At 38.4% G+C, this 22,013-nt stretch overlaps 1 protein-coding gene across 2 annotated transcripts in view; it reads right to left on the bottom strand.

The window, feature by feature from the left end:
* Nucleotides 1-1,746: 1,746 nt before the first annotated feature.
* Nucleotides 1,747-22,013, bottom strand: part of UBA6 (ubiquitin like modifier activating enzyme 6) — a 33,812-nt gene continuing 13,545 nt past the window's right edge. Inside the window, exons 11-32 of one of the 2 annotated variants that reach the window (XM_072862383.1) lie at nt 20,896-20,972; nt 20,166-20,232; nt 19,613-19,756; nt 18,889-18,956; nt 18,539-18,617; nt 18,252-18,332; nt 17,800-17,877; nt 16,312-16,493; nt 15,623-15,728; nt 14,485-14,574; nt 14,294-14,374; nt 13,542-13,670; nt 12,559-12,610; nt 12,389-12,452; nt 11,425-11,494; nt 10,676-10,747; nt 9,357-9,474; nt 8,201-8,394; nt 7,427-7,554; nt 6,533-6,620; nt 6,045-6,139; nt 1,747-4,262 (exon numbers count right to left, since the gene is read on the bottom strand). In XM_072862383.1, coding sequence (XP_072718484.1) covers nt 4,127-4,262; nt 6,045-6,139; nt 6,533-6,620; nt 7,427-7,554; nt 8,201-8,394; nt 9,357-9,474; nt 10,676-10,747; nt 11,425-11,494; nt 12,389-12,452; nt 12,559-12,610; nt 13,542-13,670; nt 14,294-14,374; nt 14,485-14,574; nt 15,623-15,728; nt 16,312-16,493; nt 17,800-17,877; nt 18,252-18,332; nt 18,539-18,617; nt 18,889-18,956; nt 19,613-19,756; nt 20,166-20,232; nt 20,896-20,972 — 2,199 coding nt within the window. In that variant the 3' untranslated portion in view covers nt 1,747-4,126. The remainder of the gene's footprint in view (nt 4,263-6,044; nt 6,140-6,532; nt 6,621-7,426; nt 7,555-8,200; nt 8,395-9,356; nt 9,475-10,675; nt 10,748-11,424; nt 11,495-12,388; nt 12,453-12,558; nt 12,611-13,541; nt 13,671-14,293; nt 14,375-14,484; nt 14,575-15,622; nt 15,729-16,311; nt 16,494-17,799; nt 17,878-18,251; nt 18,333-18,538; nt 18,618-18,888; nt 18,957-19,612; nt 19,757-20,165; nt 20,233-20,895; nt 20,973-22,013) is intronic. The other variant, XM_072862382.1, reaches the window with a different exon arrangement.

Below are 22,013 nucleotides of genomic sequence, written 5' to 3'. Positions count from 1 at the left end.
TAAAAGAATGCCCATGTGTTTCTAAATAATAGATTACGTGTGACCACATGAAGGCGCACCCACTGTATTTATAAATAAGTAAAATATAACATGAGACATTAGCACTTCCTTTTCATGAAAATACTTAAGATCACTTTGTGAAGATGGTGCTGCTCAGTATGCATCAGGTTAGAGTTGCAGCTTTTCCTCAGTATGAAATTGAAACTTGTGTGTTGCTGTGAGAAGTGGGAACTTAAGCGAGATACAGTGAAGAAGTATTTTGCCATGCAAAATGATTCACTTACTAGCAAGAACTAGCAGAACTAGCAAGTTCTGCTGGTGTTATCAATGCTGTAACTCATGACATCTTTAAGCTTGAGCCTCAATAAGCTTTCTGCAGCATGGATAAACACCCATGCTAGCTACTTCACTGACCACACAGAAGATACCAAAACACACGTTTACTAAAATAAACTCTCAAAAGCTATCTGGTCAAAACTTAACCAATCTTTGGACAAAGGTTTAAATTGCTGCACTGTGCTGCAGCAGAGTATGCTTTCTGTAAGTGCAAAACAGGAGATAATTAACAGGGGTGGATAAACATTTCAAGCTAATAAGCCAGTTGCATTTGGCTGAAATTCAGCTCCTTTTGTCAAACAATTGGCCTACAGCCACATTGTTTCAAAGACACAGGGAAAAATTGAGAACATGGACTTACCTAAAGCCTTTACTTATGTTTGATACAAGTCAGACAGATATACAAACTCTCTGCCTAGCTCAAACCCGCATTGCTTCAGGATGTGAGATGCCATGATGAGGTGACAGGGTTTCTGCATTCAGAGGCCCAGCTGGTGCCAGAGTTGTTCTTTCTATGTAGTCATTATTCTTGAATAGAATTTTTTTTTTTAAATAGACATTCACATATTCACCATATGGTGGGAAAAAAGCTGAAAATGTGTACTTTTTACTCCTCGTATAGGTAAATAAAGTCCTAAATCCTTCAGATCCACCAGAACAGTCTTGTTAACAGTAGCATGATCTTCACACAGAATCCTCTCTACTCCTAGCATTAAAGAAATGTGGAGACTAACCACAGAGAACAGTTGAGCTGGGTGCTAAATGCCTCGTGTTTTGCATGCACAAACATTCCTGCAATGATTAAGAATGCAAGAAATTAATGGAAAGCTAGTGTAAATATGAGCAAACTCTGTAAGAAAGCATTTGATTGAGAACAATCTTTAATACTGATATAAAACTTCATCTCTGCAGGTCAACTGTTCTTTCAAAGAATAACATTTTGAAGGAAAGCTATTCAAAGTGTTCTAATGGAAAGATAGTTCTTCATTGCTGCAAGGAGATGGCTAGCTCTAGCTGCTCCACGGGAATAGAGCATCAAACAGTCCTAGACACACACAAGCTTTCATTACAATGAAAAAAAAAAAAAGAAAAAAAGCAGTTCTTGGATTCCAGGTACGAGCTATGAGCCTCTGCACTGCTAGCCCTGGTAGTGACAATGCTGGAGATCTGGAAGACCAGCACCCTGAAATTCACTTGCCTAGTTTGATTGAGCCCTTTTAGTGGGATCATGCTGAGCACCTGCTGAGACTTTTGATAAAAAGCAGCAACAGATTGAGAAATGAGCTGTATCAAACACAAATTCACACTGAATCGGCTCACTCCACTCTGCACAACCTTCAATATAAATACATTCACTCTCCATATCAGCAATTCAGAAAGTTTTAAAACATGAAAAACAATTTTAATGAGCCACTTGACATGCACAGTTCTTCCATATAAAGTCCTCTTTAGGTTATTACTTGTAAGATTTCACCTAGGTTAACTTATATCCAGAAAATTTTAAAGGTCTGCTAATAAATATCAAGAGCCATTGTGCATTTTCAGTTTTTCTATCAGCAACTGTTTAACTGAGCAGAACCCGCCCATAGAACAGACGTCCATCCAACAGATACACACAATAAGAGCAGTGTAGAGATACAGCCATGTCTAAATTCTGGCCCCGATCCCCGCCAACCTCAACCTGGACTTTTTGGCAAGGGTCTCACAAAGCTGTATGCATTATCATTAATAAAAGCTATTCCATTAATTATATCTGAAAATTTACTTTAAACCCTGAGGACTGTCAGATGGCATTCTAGCAAAGTACTGAGACTTTACTTTTGAAAGCATAAGCATGATGTTAACACCACACTAACATACCAGAATGTACTTACTCAAAGTTTCATTTGTTTCCCAGTCTCCAACTGTGAGAGGTGACAGTGCTTTCAACTTGACCTAAACCTGGAAGTGATCCTTAGCACTAATTAGTGATTTCAGTTAAGAGTTCAGATTTGAATACTGCCACAGTGAAATACATTTTCGTTGTTAATTAGAAGTGGAAACTTACTGTCTGCTTGTGCAGACGCTAAGTGTACTTGTACACTCTAAATGTAGTCATCTCTTCTCCTGTTTCAAAAAGTTTATCTAAAAGAAGTTCTTAAAAAAATGAAATAAGTTAGGTAGTTTAAAAAGCAGTATTATTAATCTATAAAATTATATCTATAGACTAGACTGACTGTAAAACTATATACAGCTTCCAGAAGATATCCCGCACATAAGACTGAATCCCAAATACTGGAATAATTGTGTTGATTCCAGCTATTCAGTTCCATACATCTTGGTGTTCAAGTTCCCAGCCTAATAGCTGTTATTCGTGACTACAACTAACTGAGAAGGGAAAGAAGGAGAGGTAAAATTCCTGACCAATAATGTTGACTAAATGTGAAGACATCCCTAAAGCTTCATAAATTGTGATCGAGGATAAATGGCTACGTAGTCAATAGCTTCTGCAACTGCTGCAGGAGATAATGTGCAATCACAGTCTCTAAAGCTTAAACACATTAAAAGGTTCATAGGTTTTTATTCTAACCTCACTTCACTCTGTCATCACTGGGAGAAAAAAAGAACTACCAGCTCAACTATCCAGTGTTCAAATGACAGAGAAAATAAGGTGGTGTCACAGATGTTTCTGTAACGCACCTCTGCCTCACCACAGCAGCAAAGCTAGTCCCTAGTTATTTCTGATTAAGCAGATTCTTTATACTTAGATATCCTAGTAACTGACTGATGATAAAAACCTCAGTGTTCAGTGCAGCTCAGACTTGTGCTGTGGACAGGTGTACAGCATAACCATTCGCTATAAGGAAATGGTACCAAAAGGAGCAGCTGAGGAAACAGTGTTTGCTGTAACGAACATCCAGAGCCATTTGCCTTTTCCTCCTTTCAAAGTCATAATTTGCTACAGTGTTTTTAATTTAATGAGGGCAGAAAGGCTCAACCACACCAAACATTTTCTCTTTCTTGAGGACAAAGTTTTATTGTTGAAAGTGTTAACTCAGCTCTCCAACAGGTTTCCACTTTCCCCATACTGCAGTATTCCCCAAAGAACAGTCTTAGTGCAGATAATCAACAGTTCCAGCTCTCTTGACTTCAGGGGAGCTGTGACAATTTACACCTATTCAAGACCTGCCTCCCTATGTTTCCATGTGGAGACTGACAGGAGATGGCTGCTCTGACACACAGCATCACTAACCGTTCAGAAGAGAGCACCAACAACACCATAAAGCAGTTCATCTGCTTTTAAGTGGGAGTTTAAACCTTTTGGATGGATTAAATCTCGTGTAGATGGCAAGAATGAAATTCTTGTCTGAGAACTAAGTAACATATGAAATGGATTTGAGATGTTCTTACAACACCGGGAGTACCATAAAATGGCAGTTTCCCCATTTTTTGCACTCTTCTCTAAGCAGCGCCTAATTTGCCAATAGGGACCATTTGTTAGGTTCACCATTCTTCTTGCTTTCTTCAGCTCCCCACAAATTAATACAAATCTTGTCTTTAAGGTAAAGACTGTACTGGACATTCCATCTCACGGAGTGACCAATCCTCCTTTGGGCAAACACGTTCAAAGAAAACGGGAGCAGGTGAAACATAAATCCAGTTTGTCTCCAGTGCAAAGCCACTGATTTTCACAATTTGTTTTAATTAAGGCTTCACCAAAAAGAAATATATAGTACCATCTTTAATAGCTGAGAAATAGCACACTCCTTTCAGAACAAATGGTCCGGGAGTGACTTTTCTGTCTCTAGTGTCAATTGTCTTCCTGAACAAAGTAGTATCTCACTGGTGGCCCTGGCAAGTCTTCCTCTCCATCAGTCTCTGGAGCAAACGACACTGTCAAATCCACATACTTCTTATCAACTGATGGTTTCACAAGCTTTTGCATCCTACAAGGAAATGAAGAACAGTTTGTTAACATACCAGAAGGAGGATTTGCAGTAGGAATTCAGCGCCAGACTAAGATGAATTTCACTGCCAGCAATGAAACCCAACATTCTAGAAAACAGATTAAAATGGAGAATAAGCTGCTTTTTAAATTTTGACACAAAAGCTGTTCCTCCACCTGAGGTATAGCAAATGGTATTCCATTTTCTTGACAGACTTAGCCCATTAGTGAGCTATTACATTGTTCACTAACAAGTGCTCAATACAAAAGAGAAGAGAAAATGGCCAATTTCAGATGGAATTCATCACCAACATAATTTCTCTTTGGCATCCTACTGAGGCACAGTTAGCTTTCTGTGCAGGATTTTGGTCAATGAGGAGGAGTGAGTTCTCAGTCTACCAATAATGGCTGGTATTAATACCTTATTAGGGAGAACCACTCCAGTGCAGACACTAGATACACAGTTCTGATGGAAAGTAATCCTATTGGAGTTGACTTGTTAAATCCTTGAATTTCGAAGGCAAATAGCAATGAGGGGGGAAAAACAGCCAGAATCTGGGACTTCTTCCTTTGTGACCATAATGTGAGTTTAAACTAGGTAAGCGTGTCATGTCTTAGTGCAACTTCCCCCCTTTGCTCTCTGCAGTCTCAAAAGCTACAGCTGTTGCTTGGAAGTTGCACAGTAAAATACTGAAGTAGAAGGTCAATCAACTTCACTTTCATTACATATCTTTGGATGTCTCAAAATTATTTTCTTTACAAGAAGGCAGCTTCACACCACGCCTTTGACTTCATTACACACCCCACTCATTCAAAATGATTTATACAGCTGTAGGGGAAGGAATATAAACAACTTATTTTGAGATAGGCTGTAAATTCACATCTTAGTATGCCAGGTACTCTAAAGGCAGTACCAACCTAGAGGCTCTTCTCTCCCTGGAAGTTTGAAGTAGCTTGCCCATAATATATACTACTTTGCCTGACCTTACCTGCTGGCAGACCTTCAAAACAGTGCTGATCAATGCATCTACTTGCTCTAGCAAAGCCTGTGAGCACTGACCAGCATATACTTCACAGGAGCTGTGAGTAACAAATTTTGAGCTAAAGAAGTTCAATCAACATATAAGGTAGAACTAAACCTGGGTGAGATCTGGCTGTTACTTTGCAAAGGCCTATCGGTCAAAAACTAATGTCCTGCCCTCACGCCCTCACAAACTTCCAGTTTGTTATACCCCAATTTTCTGTCAGTGAGTGGGACTGCAAAGCCTTGTGAATGTCTTCATTTTAAAAAGGGCTAAAGTGAGCTGGAATCTCAAGGAATTACTATAAACTGAACAGACTTCCAGAAATCTCAATCTGCAAGCAATACATTAACTCTGAATAAGCTTTCTCATTCTTTCAGAGCTAAGTTACTAAATATCACCATTAGTTTTAAGCCAGTTTAAAAAGGTTCAATTAGTCTTGTTCTGCTTGAACCAAGGTACATTCTTTTAAAAAAAAAAGTTACTGTCAGACTTCTTCGGGTTTCTCATTCTGGCATTCATCAGTTAGAGTTGTATTTTGCAAGTCACCTGTCCTCACCACAGAAGTTAATTTACTTTCTCTTTTTTCTTTTTTTTTTTCCAAAAGGAAGAAATTACTTTTTTTCTTTCCCAAATATTAATGACTAGCAACCACTTCGAGAGAAAACATTGCTGTCAGACACATGTCCTTACGGTACAACCAGTGAACGTAATTTGTACGTGCACTCGCATCCCTCGATCCATTTTCCAGTTATACTTACGTCAGCTTTAATCTTTTCATATGACCTGGCATCACAGGAACATATAGCATTTTGACTCCCTGTACAACCATAGTTGGTTCAATTCCATATTTCTCCTGGAATTCACAAATAAAAACTTATTAAAGGACTAGGACAGCTGCACAAGCCAGCAGATACTACTACTGCTAACACTACAACTAATTATTCAAAACCATAGGATCCCAACTAGAAAACTTGGTAATGCATGGATGCTGACAGAAGTTTTATTAAGATACATTTGAGCCAATCAAATTAACAAAGAATTTAAAAATAGCCTTGGATGCATTTACTTAGAGCCATTCTCGTTAACATTAATTCTTCCCAGAATTACTCTGGTTTGAACAACTTCATAAAAGAAAAAACAACACCAAAACCAAACCAAACAAACAAAAACCCAAACCAACAACCCAAAACAAGAAAATCCTTTCCTCTCGTCTTGTATTAACCCAGTACAATAGATGATAACTTACTCTGACAGCATTTATGAAATCCAACAGAGTAAAATCCTCTGTCCCATAAATTGTCCACCTGTCCCAGATTGTAAATGATATCCCATTTCTGTTTTAAAATGAGAAAGGTTGTTTGTTACTTTAGAACATGAACTCAGGCACCTCCTTTAAACATGTATTGAAGAACTGCTATCTCTTCCAGCAACTTGCTGTTTTATCTGGAGCAAAAATGTCTTCCCTTTCTGGTGCCATTTCTCCAGCCCTTTGACCTGGCTAAGCACAAGACACAGTAAGAACTGACTAAACATGGTATCTGGCAATGAACTTAGTGAGTTTTCAGACCTATTGAAAAATAGCTCTTGTATTGACTAAGATGCAGAAGTGTGTCCAGTCTGCGCAGACAGGATGTTTATTAAAAACCATACCACACATCTAACTCATCTAGATTTTTAAAGCCTCACTAGCAACAGCTTCCACTAGAAACAAAACTAAGCCCTTAAAACCACTATTTTTAAAATTAGGACAGAGAGTATGTGCTGCATTTTCCAAACAGGAAGTTCTTGAGCAATGCATTATGGGACACCCTTACACCCACCGGTGTAAGAATATCACTTACACCATTAGCAGTACAGAGTAAATGGATAACAGAGTTTGATAGCAAGCACTAAGTGATTCATGATCTTCCAAGTTTAAAGAACAACAAAAAAATAACCTTGAAACCTATAACGCTTAACTGGAGTATGACCATGAACTGTGGTTCCATCATAGTTCTGCTATGCAAGCCCATAAGGCCTTAATCTGGTTATCTGGATTTAATAATTGTACAAACTTCGCACTTGTTGTAACGGCTCAGCAAGTTCCAAGCAACAATTACCAGGTTTCCAAATACCACCCTTCTGCCATTGTCCTTCCTACCTGATTTCCGTTCTTCTTACTTCGGCGGTTTCTGTAAAGACCATTATGGGAATGGCTAGGTTCAGAAAACAGTTCTTGTATGCATCAGCTGGGTAGCCACCCACAACTTTGATGAGTTCCAGTGCAACCTGCAGTAAATAAGAATCCCATACTTCTATGCGACCAAACACAGGTTTTAGGTACTGTGTTATCAACACTAGTTTAGTTAAGAGGCCAGCAACTACAGAGTAAGTTGTTAATGAGATGAGCCTTTGTCCAATCAGCAGAGTAAATCACATCTGGAGATGCAACCCAATGTGTCACAGAAATCAATTCTGTTGCTGCTAGTGGAAATATTTAAAACGTTCAAAAGTGTTCCTAATGTAGGACTCTTCCAAAATTGATTAATTCAAGACACCTCCACAAAGCATGCAGTTCTGTTGAGGTGCATGGATGTGAACTATTACAGAACCGATCCTTTCCACTCTTGGCAGTGGTACTCTGATGGAAGTTAGTATTAATTGCAGAAAACAAGCCAAAATGCTGATCTCCAACTCCTCTTTCTGGTCAGCAAATCAGAAATAAAAGACCAAGGGCTTACCATATCTAGAACCAAGAGTAACCTTTTGTATTGGTACATGAGAAAAAAAAAATTATTAAGTTTGAAATGAACACATTTCTTTAACGAGGCTCTGTCAGGGTAGTGTTAATCAACATCCAGACAACAGTGGTTTTAGGCAAGGAACAGTAGGAGAAAGAAATATGCATTTTAAGCATTTTAAAAAGCATACTCACCAGCCCTGATACTGCAGCAGTAGCTGTGGCAATTGCAGGAATAATCTTTCCAGCAATGCGCTTTGTTTTGAACCGATCTGCTGGTTCGATGTTGTACATCTTGGCTCGCAAGTTTGATGCTGCAGTTATGAAATCTATATGCCCATTACTATCGTCATCTTTTTCAAAGGAGATGGGCTTCATTTGCAAGTCATCTGCTCACAAAAAAAAAAAAGAGCAAACATTATTATTATAAAACTGAAGATGTTCTAAACATAAGTTATAGGGAACTAGAACCTTAATAAATTAAAAATTTCACATTCTGGAGCTTGTTGCCTTATTTATGACTTGCTTTCCCATGCTAGAAGCAGAAGTGCCCCTATCAATACCAGTTGTTAAAAGTGAGTAATGAAAGAAATATCAGCAGAGGTCCATAATTTTATTTTCCTTGCAACACCAGGAATAGATTTTGGGCAGTCCTATGGATGCTTCTTATACACCCCACCTCACTATAGCTCCATCATGTGAGAATTCCCTCTATAAGCTTTGTTTATCTGTAACCATTTCACTATGGACTCAGTAGCATGGGAGAGAGATGTTAGGGTTGACACTCCATGGGATGGGACAGAGCTAAGCTAATCTTTCTCTCCTGTGTTCACAGGCTAAAAATGCATGCATGTAGCTGTTGCCCAATGACCTGTTCATGTGGCCAGGCACAAAAATGGGATTCGAACATCCTCATTTTAACACATCTGTAAGATGCTGAAGATGACTCTAACAGCCTTCACAATTTAGGATAATTTCAGATTGATTCCTGTAAGTAGTAACTCTCAACCTTCTCATATCAGAATCACTTTCAGTTCATCTGGGATCTAGCCAGCACCCTCTCCCTCCTTAGAGTTCAACTCCGTGCTGCCTGCTTGCTGTCATCAAGGTTGTACTTACATGCAGGTATAAGAGAACCCTAAAACTTGCAGGAATCTCAGAAACAGAGAAGCATAGGATATGTCAAGCAATAAAGACAGTTATCTGCATGGCACTTCAGAAAGCTTTAGATATCAGCTATCTGCTTCTTGCAGAATTACAGAACTGCTTTATCCAAAGACCTGAATGTCATGCTACTGGCAGTGCAATTGCAAGATGCTACTAAGCCATGAAACTACTTTGCACTACTCACTTTCCAGAGCTTCATTGGATATTATAGACTTCTCCAGCTGGAAAATAGCATTTCTTTCATCCTCACTGCTGACCGGAATATGATCTGGTTTTCTTGCAGTTTCATCAGTCTGTACAACCTGCAAGTGTGTGCAGTGCTTGAGTAATAAAATACATTAACTTTGTACAGCACAAGTGTGAAGTGTAGTAGATTTCCTGTCTTCCCTGCAGTCTTTCCTCCCCAGTTCAAGAGAGACATAGACTTACTGGAGCAAGCCCAGCCAAGGACTACAAAGATCATTTAAAGGACTGGAGCACCTCTCATACAAGGAGAAGTTGAGAGAGCTAGGACAGTTCAGCCTGGAGAAGAAAAGGCTCAGTGGGATCTTACCAATGTGTATAAATATCTGATGGGGAGAATGTACAGAAGGCAGAGCCAGACTCTTTTCACCGGTGCCCAGTGACAAGACAAGGCGGTATGGGCACAAATTGAAGCACATAAAATTCCATAAGGAACATAAGAAAATACTTTAAAGAAAAAACAAACAAAAAACCCAAACAAAACTGTGAGGATGGCTGAACACTGGCACAGGTAGCAGAGAGAGGCTGTGGAGTCTCCATCCTTAGAGATATTCAAAACCCAATGGGACACAGTCCTTGATGACCTGCTCTAGCTGCCCCTGCTTGAGCAAGGGGATTGGACTAGGCAATCTCCAGAGGTCCCTTCCAACCTCAGCCATTCTGTCATCCCAAGTCAAAATATCAGTTTTGTCTCACAAGGCAAGCATTCATGAGACAAGTGTTAACACTGGGCAAGAAAATATGAAAACACTCTGGAATATTTGCTAATTTTAAATGATGACAAATGCTAGCCACTGCACAATAACGCTTCAGCTGTTTTGAAGTTAACACTTCAAAAATAAACATAAAAGTAATGACACTTCCTTTATATTACCTGGAAAGAAATAACAAATTGACACTAGTCTTAAATTGCTTTAAAGTTGCTTACAAGTAAAATTTTACTACTTTTATTAAAATAGTATAGACTCATATAAACTTAAAAAAAGCTTGCAGGCTTACAATCACACTTGTGCATGGAAAACGATGCTACAACATATCATTTGCAAAAGGCAAAAAACCCCCCACATCTTGCATTTAGCATCTGGTACATAGATACCTTAGCTATATCAAGTTAAAGCAGCCTTGTATGCCACACTTGTTTCCCCAAAACACATTTTAATTTGTGTTCATTTCTCATCAGCATCAATGGAAGAAGTAGTTGGAGATGTGGGACACTGCTTGTGGATTTTTTTTTTTCTTTAAAATAAATATCACACTTACTTTGTTTGAAGGTCTGAACTCTGGTACCTTCACAGCTGAAATAATCTTCAAAATAGTTTCCTCTGTCAAATCCTGTTATGGTTTTGAAGAAAAACAATTTAAATTCACATCAACTCAAAAAGGCCCCCACAAAAAGACTGTATATCCAGCACCATTTCAAAGAATACCAAAACCAAAAATCCCCACAAATATTCAAGGATGTTTCAGTGAAACATCATCATTGAAACACCAAGTGATGTTTCAGTTGTCACAGTGAATCAGTGGTGTGAAGTGTGTAGCACTTGAAAACTGAATAGAACTGAAGTGTAAACGTGACTTACAGGAAGATCCCATTAGAAAAGAAAAAAGCTAACAAGAAAAACAAAGGATAAGCAACACAGAGGCTCTGAGTAGTAAAAAATAAAACTCCGAGACCATAGCTAAGACACTTAATTTAAAAATGCCTTAAAGAGATCTTCTTTCAGTTCAGTTATTATATTACACAGGAAATAGGTGCATCAAAATAAGAATTCCCAAGTTCAGTGCTTATGTGAAAATACCCAATACACTACTAATTTCTTTTCCAGGTTAGGGATTTAAATAAAGACGACTAAATGTAAGCAGTTGCTGAACAGCCAGTGCTGAAGGATAGATTACTTCAAGAATCACTTTAATCAGTTCTTGGAAAGAACTGGCAACTGGACGTTGGGCCAAAACTGAACATGTACATCCAAGTTATGCGATGGGAACACTGTTACAGTATGGATTACCTTTTCTGTGAAAGGAACACAGTACACCGTTGCGAACAGTTTTGCTGCGCTCACAATGAAACCATAGTGCCTGAAGAAAAGAGGAAGATAACTATTTTTGTTTGGCTGGTTTCTTACTTCAGTTGCCCAAAGGTTTGCAATCATATTCAAAGAAGTCTTGAAAACACACAGAGAGAAACAGATTTTCCACCCTTCAAGTGCACACAGTACAAAACAGATGCCAGATTTTGAGGGACTCAGAAGTCCTCCCCAAAACTAAGGCAACTTTGATGAGAGAAGAGTTATTTAATAAAAAACATATTTCCTTAACCTCTGCAGTCAAGAAAACAAATACAAACACTCACATGACATCAGTATGATAATAAAAACTTCACCTCAGAAATACTTTGATATTTGCCATGATCTCAGTTTTCACACAAACTAAAAATGGCGATCCAGACAGTTTCTCAAAGCAGGTGTAGATATGCAGCACATAAAGGCTTTTCAATTCTTCAACCACATCAATTTTTTAAATTATCTGTAATACCCAAGCCATCTAGATCAGACCCAAACTGTGATGAAGAAGAAAAGGGGTCCTCCCCTAGGTCATTTTAGGTAGTCAATTTAACTTGGCACATCTTGCATTTCATGATGTGGGCCAATGGGGGCAGGGGGCTACAACAGCAACAACTCAATAATTCTGTAGTCACACAATAAATGAAATGGGTTGTTCTATGCCATTTCACATTACACGTTGTCAAAACTTCCCACAGCACCCTCCAATCCCATGTCAGTGAAAGTTAAATTACCTGCAGTGAAAGTATGTGACAGCTCACCGAATCTGCTACAGCATAAGACTATGCACTAGTACCTTTCAAGTACCAGTCCAACTTCTAGTGCTATAAAGCCACTGCCTTGCACTTTCTGCTGTAGGGTGAATTTTATAGGATGCTATAAAATGCATCAGTGGCAGCACCATACTTACAAAGGATCATTAAATTCAAACGTCACTGGGAAAGGTGGCCTCTTTGGTGATTGCCAAAATAAACCTGGTAAGAAGACAGACTTAAGATGAAATCCTAAGGAATCAGGAACAGCAACACATGACGTACGCCATGAATTCACAACAGGCACAAAAGGGGCATTTGTACTTACTTCCGTCTTTTAATCGTGTATCAAGGGGAAATGAATGAAGGAGCTGAAGAGCCTAAAGGAAAAGCCAGAATAGCTTAGAAATTTGTCATATACAGATTGACATGACCACACTAAATCAAGCCTTCTTTTCAGTAATGATGTAAAATCTTGATACAGCTTTTAAGACACTCCAATAGATAGCTGAAGTAATTTAAAGAGTTAAGAAAATCTAAAGATGCCTGTGTCAAGATGGAGAGCTTAAAGACACAAGTACTACTAGACAGAGTGACATGCCCATTCATTCACAGGACAAAGATGACAATGTCACCTCATCTGTCCAAAGTCCAAGCAAGACACTTAATCCAACAAGCAAAGTGTTCCCCACACCCTGTTGTCACTTTAGCATTCTTGCATACCGATTCACGATTGGGAACACTGCATGTTTTCTCAATGTGACAACTACCACCAGGGCTTCCATGTGCACAGATATGGTATGTTTATTAATACAAATCATCATCATCACATCTTTCCTGCAAAATTACACACACACACACTTTAAGCAACGCTGTAGACCACGTTCTCAGAATGACTGGCTCTCATTTCAGCCAACCCTTCTGTGACAACTTTGAGAAAATCAGGGATATGAAGATGAGCTCAGTAACAAACGTTTAGTGGGGGAAACAAAAAGCCACTGTCCTTTAGTAAAAGACATCTGATAATCCTGCTGCTCTGGAAAAACACAATACCTAGTCAGCCAGAAAAATGCCAAGAAAACTGCATGGAGACTACTGAACGGAGCCACTAGGAGTGAGTTAATAAACCAGACTTAAAAGCACTACAGTAGAAAGAGGAAGGGATGCAGCATTTTTAAGTTTCAAGTACCATTCATTATTTATGAAGAGATGGAAGTGAGTGCAAAGACTTGGACACCTAGGTATTAGGGCTACCAAGTTTTCTAAAATCCTCATCAGTCTAGCACCACCTCAATTCCAGGTCTTACCTACCTTATGGCTAAAATACTTCTCAAATTTTACTCTTGCTAGTTCCACACATTGAGTCCAACTTCGGGGTCTTCTACTGAGTGTTTTAATAACATGAAAACAGCCTTCTAAGCTCTCCCCTGATTTTATTCTCTAGATAGAGAAAGAAATACTAAAATGTTAAAACAGACAAGATTCCTCCCAATCCACTCAAACAGTAAATATGTTTTTAGCAAGTTATAGGCAAAGGGAAACAGAGGGTCACTTTGTGAAATATTATCCTTTATGGGATCCTCTCCACTGGGTTTTTCCCTAGGTGCTGTTGTCTACTTGATTTATTGCCACCCAGCCCTATGGACCTGTAGGCCATTATAGACTCACAAGAAAAGATATTAAGCAACTGAGTCTAATTTATTACATAGTTGAATTCACTTGAAACTAAGCCTTCCCTTCATTATTCCCAGCTGGTTGCACATCAGTGTGACATCTACTATATGCTCGCTAGCAGTGCCTCAGTATTTCTGATATTTCTACATCATGTACAGAGCACACATGAGCTAGAGAAGCAGCGCATGCAGAAGACTTTGGCTCTTAATTACAAGACACACCAGAAATACTGTTCCCATGAAAGATTAGCTAATGACTTGGCCAAATAAGTCTTCAGGTTTTCTGAATAAAGTCAGAAAATATTCCAAATCTCACTGAACTTAAACAGAAACAAAATCCATAAAGCATTAGTTTAAACCCTGTATTTTACCCTGGCAACATTCCCCTACCTGTAAAACTTCTTCTGCAGATGGATAGGTTTGCCAAAATTTGTTAAACAATGAAGGCTTGTGAGAAAATGAACTTTCAAACTAGAAAATAAAAAGAACAAATATGGCATTTTGCAAGAAGTATATCAGATCCCCAACTTTTCCAAATACACACTAAGTTACGCTGAACACCAGTAAGCTTATTCCCTTACCTTATCTCTTGCCCACTGTATCGTATGCTCAATGGCAGCTGGGAAAGACTTCAAGGTGCAAAAAGGTATTTCTTCTTCTGGTGGGTCCCGCTGTAATTAAGGAGAGTAACGTGTAAATGCAGGCTTATTAAAGTTTATTGCTAGTAATAGAACAAAATTTCTAGACTATATAAGTTTAAAACTCCACTGTTATAAAATACAAGGTGGCTTATTTATGCTTAGAACAAAATTTATTTTATGAACACTAACATATCACTTTCTGTTTATGAAGAATGGTCTAAACTCAAAACTGGAAAGCAAAACTGAACTCTGAAACACGAACAACAGAAGAAATTGCCAGCCAGCTTTTCCAAGATGTGCAGTTCACATTCACATACACTCTCAACATGAAATACGCCCTTTCACTGAAGGCCAGAAAGACTTTTTTCTTTGTGGACCCTAGCAAGACCGTTAGGATCCTCAAAATCCTGTCTCTGTGTTCACGTGGCACCATTTCATGGTGTTCTCAACCACTGAATCTCTAACTTGTAAAGGCAGTTTCACAAGAATTTAAACAGAGGGATACTGCAAGAGTTTGAAGGTTCATTTCTCCCTTCCCCATTCAAACAGAACTGTTATGTATGCTTGTAGAAACTGGCAGACTAATTCCTGCTACAGAGGCTTGTGTTTCTCCTACCTGCCTGTGGAGGTGATATTCACCAAGAACAGAATGAGCAGGCAGAAAGCAGTTCTAAGAAAGAAACCCACAAGTACAAAACCAGTTTGCAATGCCATTGTGGGACTAGGTTCTTATTTAGAAGGGAGTTTTCAAGGGAAAAAAAGTCATTCCCTTGGAAATGCTTCAGAATTAGGACTCTTTCCATAGCTTGTGTTTCCTGATTCATATAGTAGTTGCTTTTAATTATTGGCCTAGGTGTAATCATCAGCTAGGTAGCAGACATGGTATCTCCAGTCTGCTCAAATTTTATTACCTCTGAGCTTTTCTTCGGAAGCCAAGGAATTAATTATTTCCTAATAGTACTGATCTTCAGCAACTCAAATAGGCCAGTTACTCTAGACAGATACATAAACGATTAAAGAATCAGAGGGCATTATGGGACTAGCTACAGAAGGTAAGCAATGGTCTTAAAACACTTACGTGACTATTATAGGACTCTGTCAGATGGGGCACAATAACTTCTGTGTGTCCTTTTGTTCCCATAGTTCCAGAGTCTATAAGAGGACGCAGGTTTGCTACACAACGACTGACATGGAAAGACACAGATATCAGAATACAGCATAATCACTACACTCTTGCCTTGCAGACATTACCAGAGTGTAACCAGAATTGACTCTAGGCATTTTCAGAAAAGTGGAAAGCTTACACCAAACTCAGGAAAGGAAGAGATTAAATAAGAGCAGCTATTTCAAGTTAGATCAGGATACCATAAACCTGAGCCTACCTGGATTCGGAGCATTAGTAATTCTTTTTAGATGTAAATGTTCCTACTTATAAATTTAAATACATATTATTATGCATAAATAATGCAACCTTAAGACTGCCACAGTATTCTCCCCCTCATCAGACCTTGACAGCTATTCATTTCCAAGAACTCACTCCAAGGCCCTCTGTCATGTGAACAGTAGCTGCCACACAACAGCAGAGTTGGTTTCCACCACGAGTATAAAACCCTTCCTCCCCCAAAGCCAGCATCCCTATAAAGGAGCAAGATACATCTGAGCAATTTGTTATCAGATCTTATAAGCAGGTGCAGATCAGGAAGAATAGAAAAGCAGAGTTCACATAAGAACGTGAAAAGCAATCCTTGCTTCCTTTCCACAACCTACCTATCAATGTATCTCCTTGCCTCAACATTGTCCAAAGCGGTCACAATCACATCTTGCTTCGTATAGAATTCATCGCTGTAAGTGTTCTCAGTGGCTGGACAAACTTTATTAATATATGAATCAATCTTTAAGTAAGGATTGATGTTCAGAGTTGCTTCTGCTGCAGTATAGCTTTTAGGTTTCTGAAAGTATAAATACATATATATATATATATATATATATCTCAACAATATTTGGATAAAGAACATCTGGGACACAGAAGCATAGACTTCATTTGCTGATCAGACAACAACCCACTGACAGAAATGTTAGTATGCAAAACATACAATAAAGGAAATTCTTCAGTTGTATACCTCCCTCACTAATAAATACCTTATTAAATAAAACTAAAAATAAAACTAGATTAAAGTAGTGCATCAGAGGCCACAAGGTGAAAGTGCTTAAATGGCGCAGCAGAAGTGTATTGAGTAACTGAAACTGATACCACGTGCTGCCTCTCATGCTCTCAAAATGCCATAAGAAAGGAGCAGTTCATGACTGTCAGAGTTATTGTGACTATGTCTATGCAGCACAGACATCAAAAACCTGTGAATAATCACATTACTGCAAGGCATTCCACACAAAACCAATTTCAGAAGCTAAACTGAAATAGAGTTCTTAACCTACCTGACACTTCTAGCCATACTACATTCAGTTATCTAGGGATCAGCACTTAGAACAGTGGAACCCAAGACAGTGTGGCTTCTGAAAGCTTGCAGAGTTCACCTTCCATTTATCTATCCATCCAAAATGTAATCCATTCCCAGATTTGCTAGACATAAACAGGAGGCAGAAAATTCAGCTGCTGGGTTTTGGGCAGGGGAATCCCTTTTCCCCATTGCTGTCAAGATCGGAGCCACCTTTTTTATTTTGTGCTGTGTTTGCAAGTACAGGGATATTCTCTCTGCTTCTAAGGAATTAACAGAGTCTGTATCACGCATTTACTGAATGTACATTTTTTTGCCAAGTTATTTGCCAGCTTAATGAAGACTGAATTAAGTCAGAAAATAGCAACTTTGGTCAAGTTCCATTAGCAGTAGCTCTTCAACTGAGAACACTTCTGCCAGTGGTGTCTATTTTTTGTTGTTTTGTTTTATTCTCCCTGAATTTAAATAGTATAGTAAAGCATTTCTGGCATATTAACCCATGGCAGCTTCTTATGCAACACAGCATTCCTCATCCAATTCTCAATTTAGAGAGATTTCAGTAGTCAAAGACACCAGTACAAATTAAGATCAGACCAGCCAATTTTACTCAACTGATACTAGTGATAAGTGGGAGGCCACCATAGTTCTAGGTATTGTTTTAAAAGACACCGGATTGCATTACAGCCTTTAAGTCTTTTCTGGACAGAAGTACATACACTCACAAAAGTTCAGCTCTCGGTGGGGACACAGAACAGGGAAATAGAACAATAGTCCAGAAAGTTTACTGAACAAGAAAGCCTACCTGTATGTGATGAGGTCGAAAAAGAAACTGCCTGTTCAGGTTGGACTTCTCTATCAAGTCTGGATCTGTAATTGTAACCTAAATCAGAAGGGGCAAAAGCAACAGCTGAAGTTACAATTTAAGTGCAGCACTGAGCAATAATCTTGATGAAATCTCTACAGAAACTTGTCAAAACAAAGCACTCCTGTTGGCATACACTGTAGCTAACAGCTCTGCCTATACTGACTGATTAAATTTTGTTTTAAAATCCAAATACAGCAAGACTGCTCCAAGTATGTTCTGCTTCTAATTGCACACCACTTCCACTCTATGCTGAGGCCATTTTACCCTCTGCGCAGAAATCAACTTGAAATAAGGCCTAGACTTTTAATATTTTTAAGTAGTCTAATTACATAATTATTCCTTGTCACATTACTTTTTAATATGCAAAGTGAGGTTAACAGCTGACTTACCAATCCTTTGTCTTGCCCAGTACCGACACCAAGAAGTGCAAAGTTTTTTAGCATTTCACAGCCTATCGCTCCACAGCCAACCTAAAGAAAATGACATTTTTAGAGTCAGAAACATAAGTGAAAACCATGAAGACAAGTATAATAGACAAGTCCCATTACAATTTTTGACCATTTATTCTGCAGTAGCACACATCATCAGGGCTGCTCTCATTATTTTGAAGACAGTGGACGTTAGCTGTATTGACAAAGCATTGGCAAAAAAACGTAACAGTGTCAGTCATACTCACCAAGAAAACATTCAAATCATGCAGCTTCTGGCACAGAGAGTCTCCAATACAAGCCCTCAAGGCGTCATACCTATCTCCCCTATGCAGGCATAGGAGACAAAAACAGAAGACTAGTAAGTTGCTATTTATCATGGTAGTATCATTGATGCCAAACTGCACTTTGACATGAACTAAGAAAATCAGACTGAGTCCCCTATAATTCCTATTCCTGCCATGCTCAAATAGGACACACATTCTCAACTTGTCCCTCCAGCAAATAGCACTGAACTAACTTTAAAAGACATCTTCTGTGCCTGCTTGAGACTCAGATGTGAACAGTACATAAAATAGCAGATTGTAGTTATATTTACCGTGGGAGAAATTCTTCAGAGCCCATCTTTTCTAGAGGTGTTACAATGTCTAACATATCTATATAGAGCTGTAAAAAAAAAAAAACAACAAACACCTGTGAAAAACATTCATGTTATTTTCATTTAAAAAACAAAGTAAATATTTTCTATGTACCACAGTCTAGAAATTTAGAAGCACCAAGTTTTTACTGTCAGTGGAAGACTATACAGCAGTTCCCTACAGTCCACTTCACAATTTTAGTGGACAGGAAAAAGCACCTGGACGCAGAGGGAAAAGCGGCTCACTGAAACGTGAGCCACAAGCTTTTGACTTCTGACAGGCATGTTACCCCTCCAAATTAGACTGCAAAGTTTTAAAATCTAACTTTATTCTGACACTTCTCGTGAGAGTCTGAAAGCACTGCTCTTATGTACAGTAGCTTAAGCTGGCATCTGGACTATATCACACCTTTACAGCCATGTAGTGACAGGCCAATGCTCTCCTTGCTTGTGGCAATAAAGAATGTGATGTCTGAACCCCAAATACAAAAATTTTAACTAAAACTGGCTGCACTTTTATTGTACACACAAAAACATTATATTTTTTCCTAAATTCAATCCCAAGTCTTCCCCCCCCCCGTTATACAAGTTGTTCAGGCTATTTTGATCATACAGCATTTACACACAACCATACATTCGTAACATCATTGTCAAAATAAAGATCCAAAAACAAAGACAGCCTTACCCACTGCTGCAACGGAGAAAATTTTCCTGTTACTGCTTTCAAGACTTCCTGGCTAGCAACACCACCCACTGCTGCAGCCAGAGGAGCTAGAAATCCCTGAGCAGTCCTAGACAGCCATTTCACTACATTTCTATTCACCTGAGGCTGAAAAATAAGACATAATAACAACAGATTTATCCCTTCAATCGAGCAAGTCAGTGCTTGACAGCTTCATAGATTATCGTTTTTCAGTGAAAGACAAATTATTTCACTCTGACTAGCAAAAAGGTTTCCAGCCAAGACCGATCCACTCTATACCCTGTACTTTGTAATATGCATTTATCTAAAAACTGGATTCACATAGCCACAGGATTCAGCCTTCATGTCAGGTGAACATTTGGTTGAACCCGTCCTGAAACACCACTGTTTCCTCGCATGGCCTTCAGAAAGCCAGCTGATCCATCTAAAGATTAATACAAAGTCCAGAACAAGGACCAACAACTAAAGCATGACCTTTAGGCAAGTAAATGAGTGCATCAAAAATTACTCATAATGACGGTAATTCCTTACTCACTTTGTTTTCCAGTGTTTCACTTATAGACATGGCTATTTTCAGCATTTCCTCAGCATCTTGAAGGCATCTAGACACCAGGGTAGAAACAATAATGATCACTTAAACATTCCAGAGTCCTTCTAGAAACACAATCGATGGAGAAAAAGCACTGGATACAGTAGGAAACGTTTGGAAATTTATATTGGCTTTAACAGTGAGCATTAAAGATACCTTCTAAATGTTACGGTTAGCTCAAGAATAGGAGTCTCATGGAGAAGCCCATGTGCAAGTCCAGTCTTAAGATTTATACTTTGTAAGTAGTTTCATCTTGTTTAACTCAAAATTATGCACATCAAGAACTACAGCTGAAAAAAAATACTGAAAATGAAAAACAAATCCTTCAGACTTTTTTTTTTTTAATCCATAAGCTACAGGATAATTCAGGAATCACTGAAACAACTTTTCCAGATTAAACCCACAACGTGAAAGAACTGGAATAGAGAAGGACTTCCTCCAGAAGCATTTTCTGTCCACCTGGGCCCAGAAAGTGTCATTGCTATAATGGGAAAGCCTTGTTACAAACCCAGACATGCATTAGATAACATTTTTCATCTAGATTTCAACTTTTTATTTCTATGTCTATTAAGTACCAGACAGACAAGGTACCCTGCTGCACATCAAACCAGTAACTACAATAAAAGGAGAGATCTGTCTGATTCAAGGCTTAGCAAACACAAGACTGCAGCGTTACCCAATGTTCGGTCCACGTCCAAAGTTCTCCTGGAAGTGGTTCAAGGCAAGCATGGCAACATGGATCTGCAAAGGTGCCTGTTAAGACAATAATAGCTGTTGATCAGTTACAAACTCAAGGAAACAAAAGCAACTATTTGAACTGTTCTGTTACCATTTAACTTGTCTCTTAACCATACTGCTCCAAAAAAGTTTTAAAATAGCATTAAAAAGTGAATTTGAAATACCTTACACTAATGTTTTTACAAACTGGGATTATAAAGTATTATTCAGTTGTAATGCAATACACTTCAGGCACATTCAGCACCCATTTCAACTAAGTCCAATGAAAGAGTCCCCAAAAGAATTTAGTGCTGAAATTGGAAAATGCGGTAATCTTTTTTAAACTAGGTATTAGAATGCCCTGCATTTTGCCAAACATCAATACCAAAGCCCAGCATTAAGCATCAAAAGTAGAAAATCTGAACAGGCAAGTCAGACCTTACATTATCAAACAAACAAAAAATCATTAGATGAACATTTTTTAGTTTAAGATTTTAATGAGCCTGAGACTTACATGCCTTGCATGTCCATAATACTTAACTAAAATTGTGTTAGAGGCAAATACTGCTAGCTTCCTCTCAGATTTTAAAAATACCTCTGAATACTTACCTTTTCAGAGAAAAAAAAAAAAAAATATTCTTACACTGTTAACTCCAGTTTCCAACCACCTTATGATCACCTTTTTGTGATTATCCCAGCTTTGATGCCAGTGTGATTTTTATCAACCAAACAACATTAAACACAGGAAAAATCATTGTGTCACTTGCAAAATTTATACTCACATGAATTAAAGACTTACCAAAACCTGAGATTTTAAACGGCAGAGGTGGCTGAGCTATGCATTTACAATATACTTGGATGGATAACAAGCCTCTACGGTGTTATCCTCTAAATTATCCTCTAAATATGGTTATCCTCTAAATATGGATAACAAGCCTCTATGGTGATCTAAACCATAATGTATATTCTGTGTGACCACACAAACTGATACCTCACTCTTACTTCACACTTTAAACTCATATTTAACTACTACAGAATAGAGTTAGGAAATGATATGGTTCTACACATAAAACTGCA

The sequence above is a fragment of the Ciconia boyciana genome, chromosome 5 (assembly GCF_034638445.1).
Source record: "Ciconia boyciana chromosome 5, ASM3463844v1, whole genome shotgun sequence".
Lineage (NCBI taxonomy): Eukaryota > Metazoa > Chordata > Aves > Ciconiiformes > Ciconiidae > Ciconia > Ciconia boyciana.
Note: the sequence above shows the minus strand (reverse complement) of the source record. Positions and strands in the feature narration are given on the sequence as shown.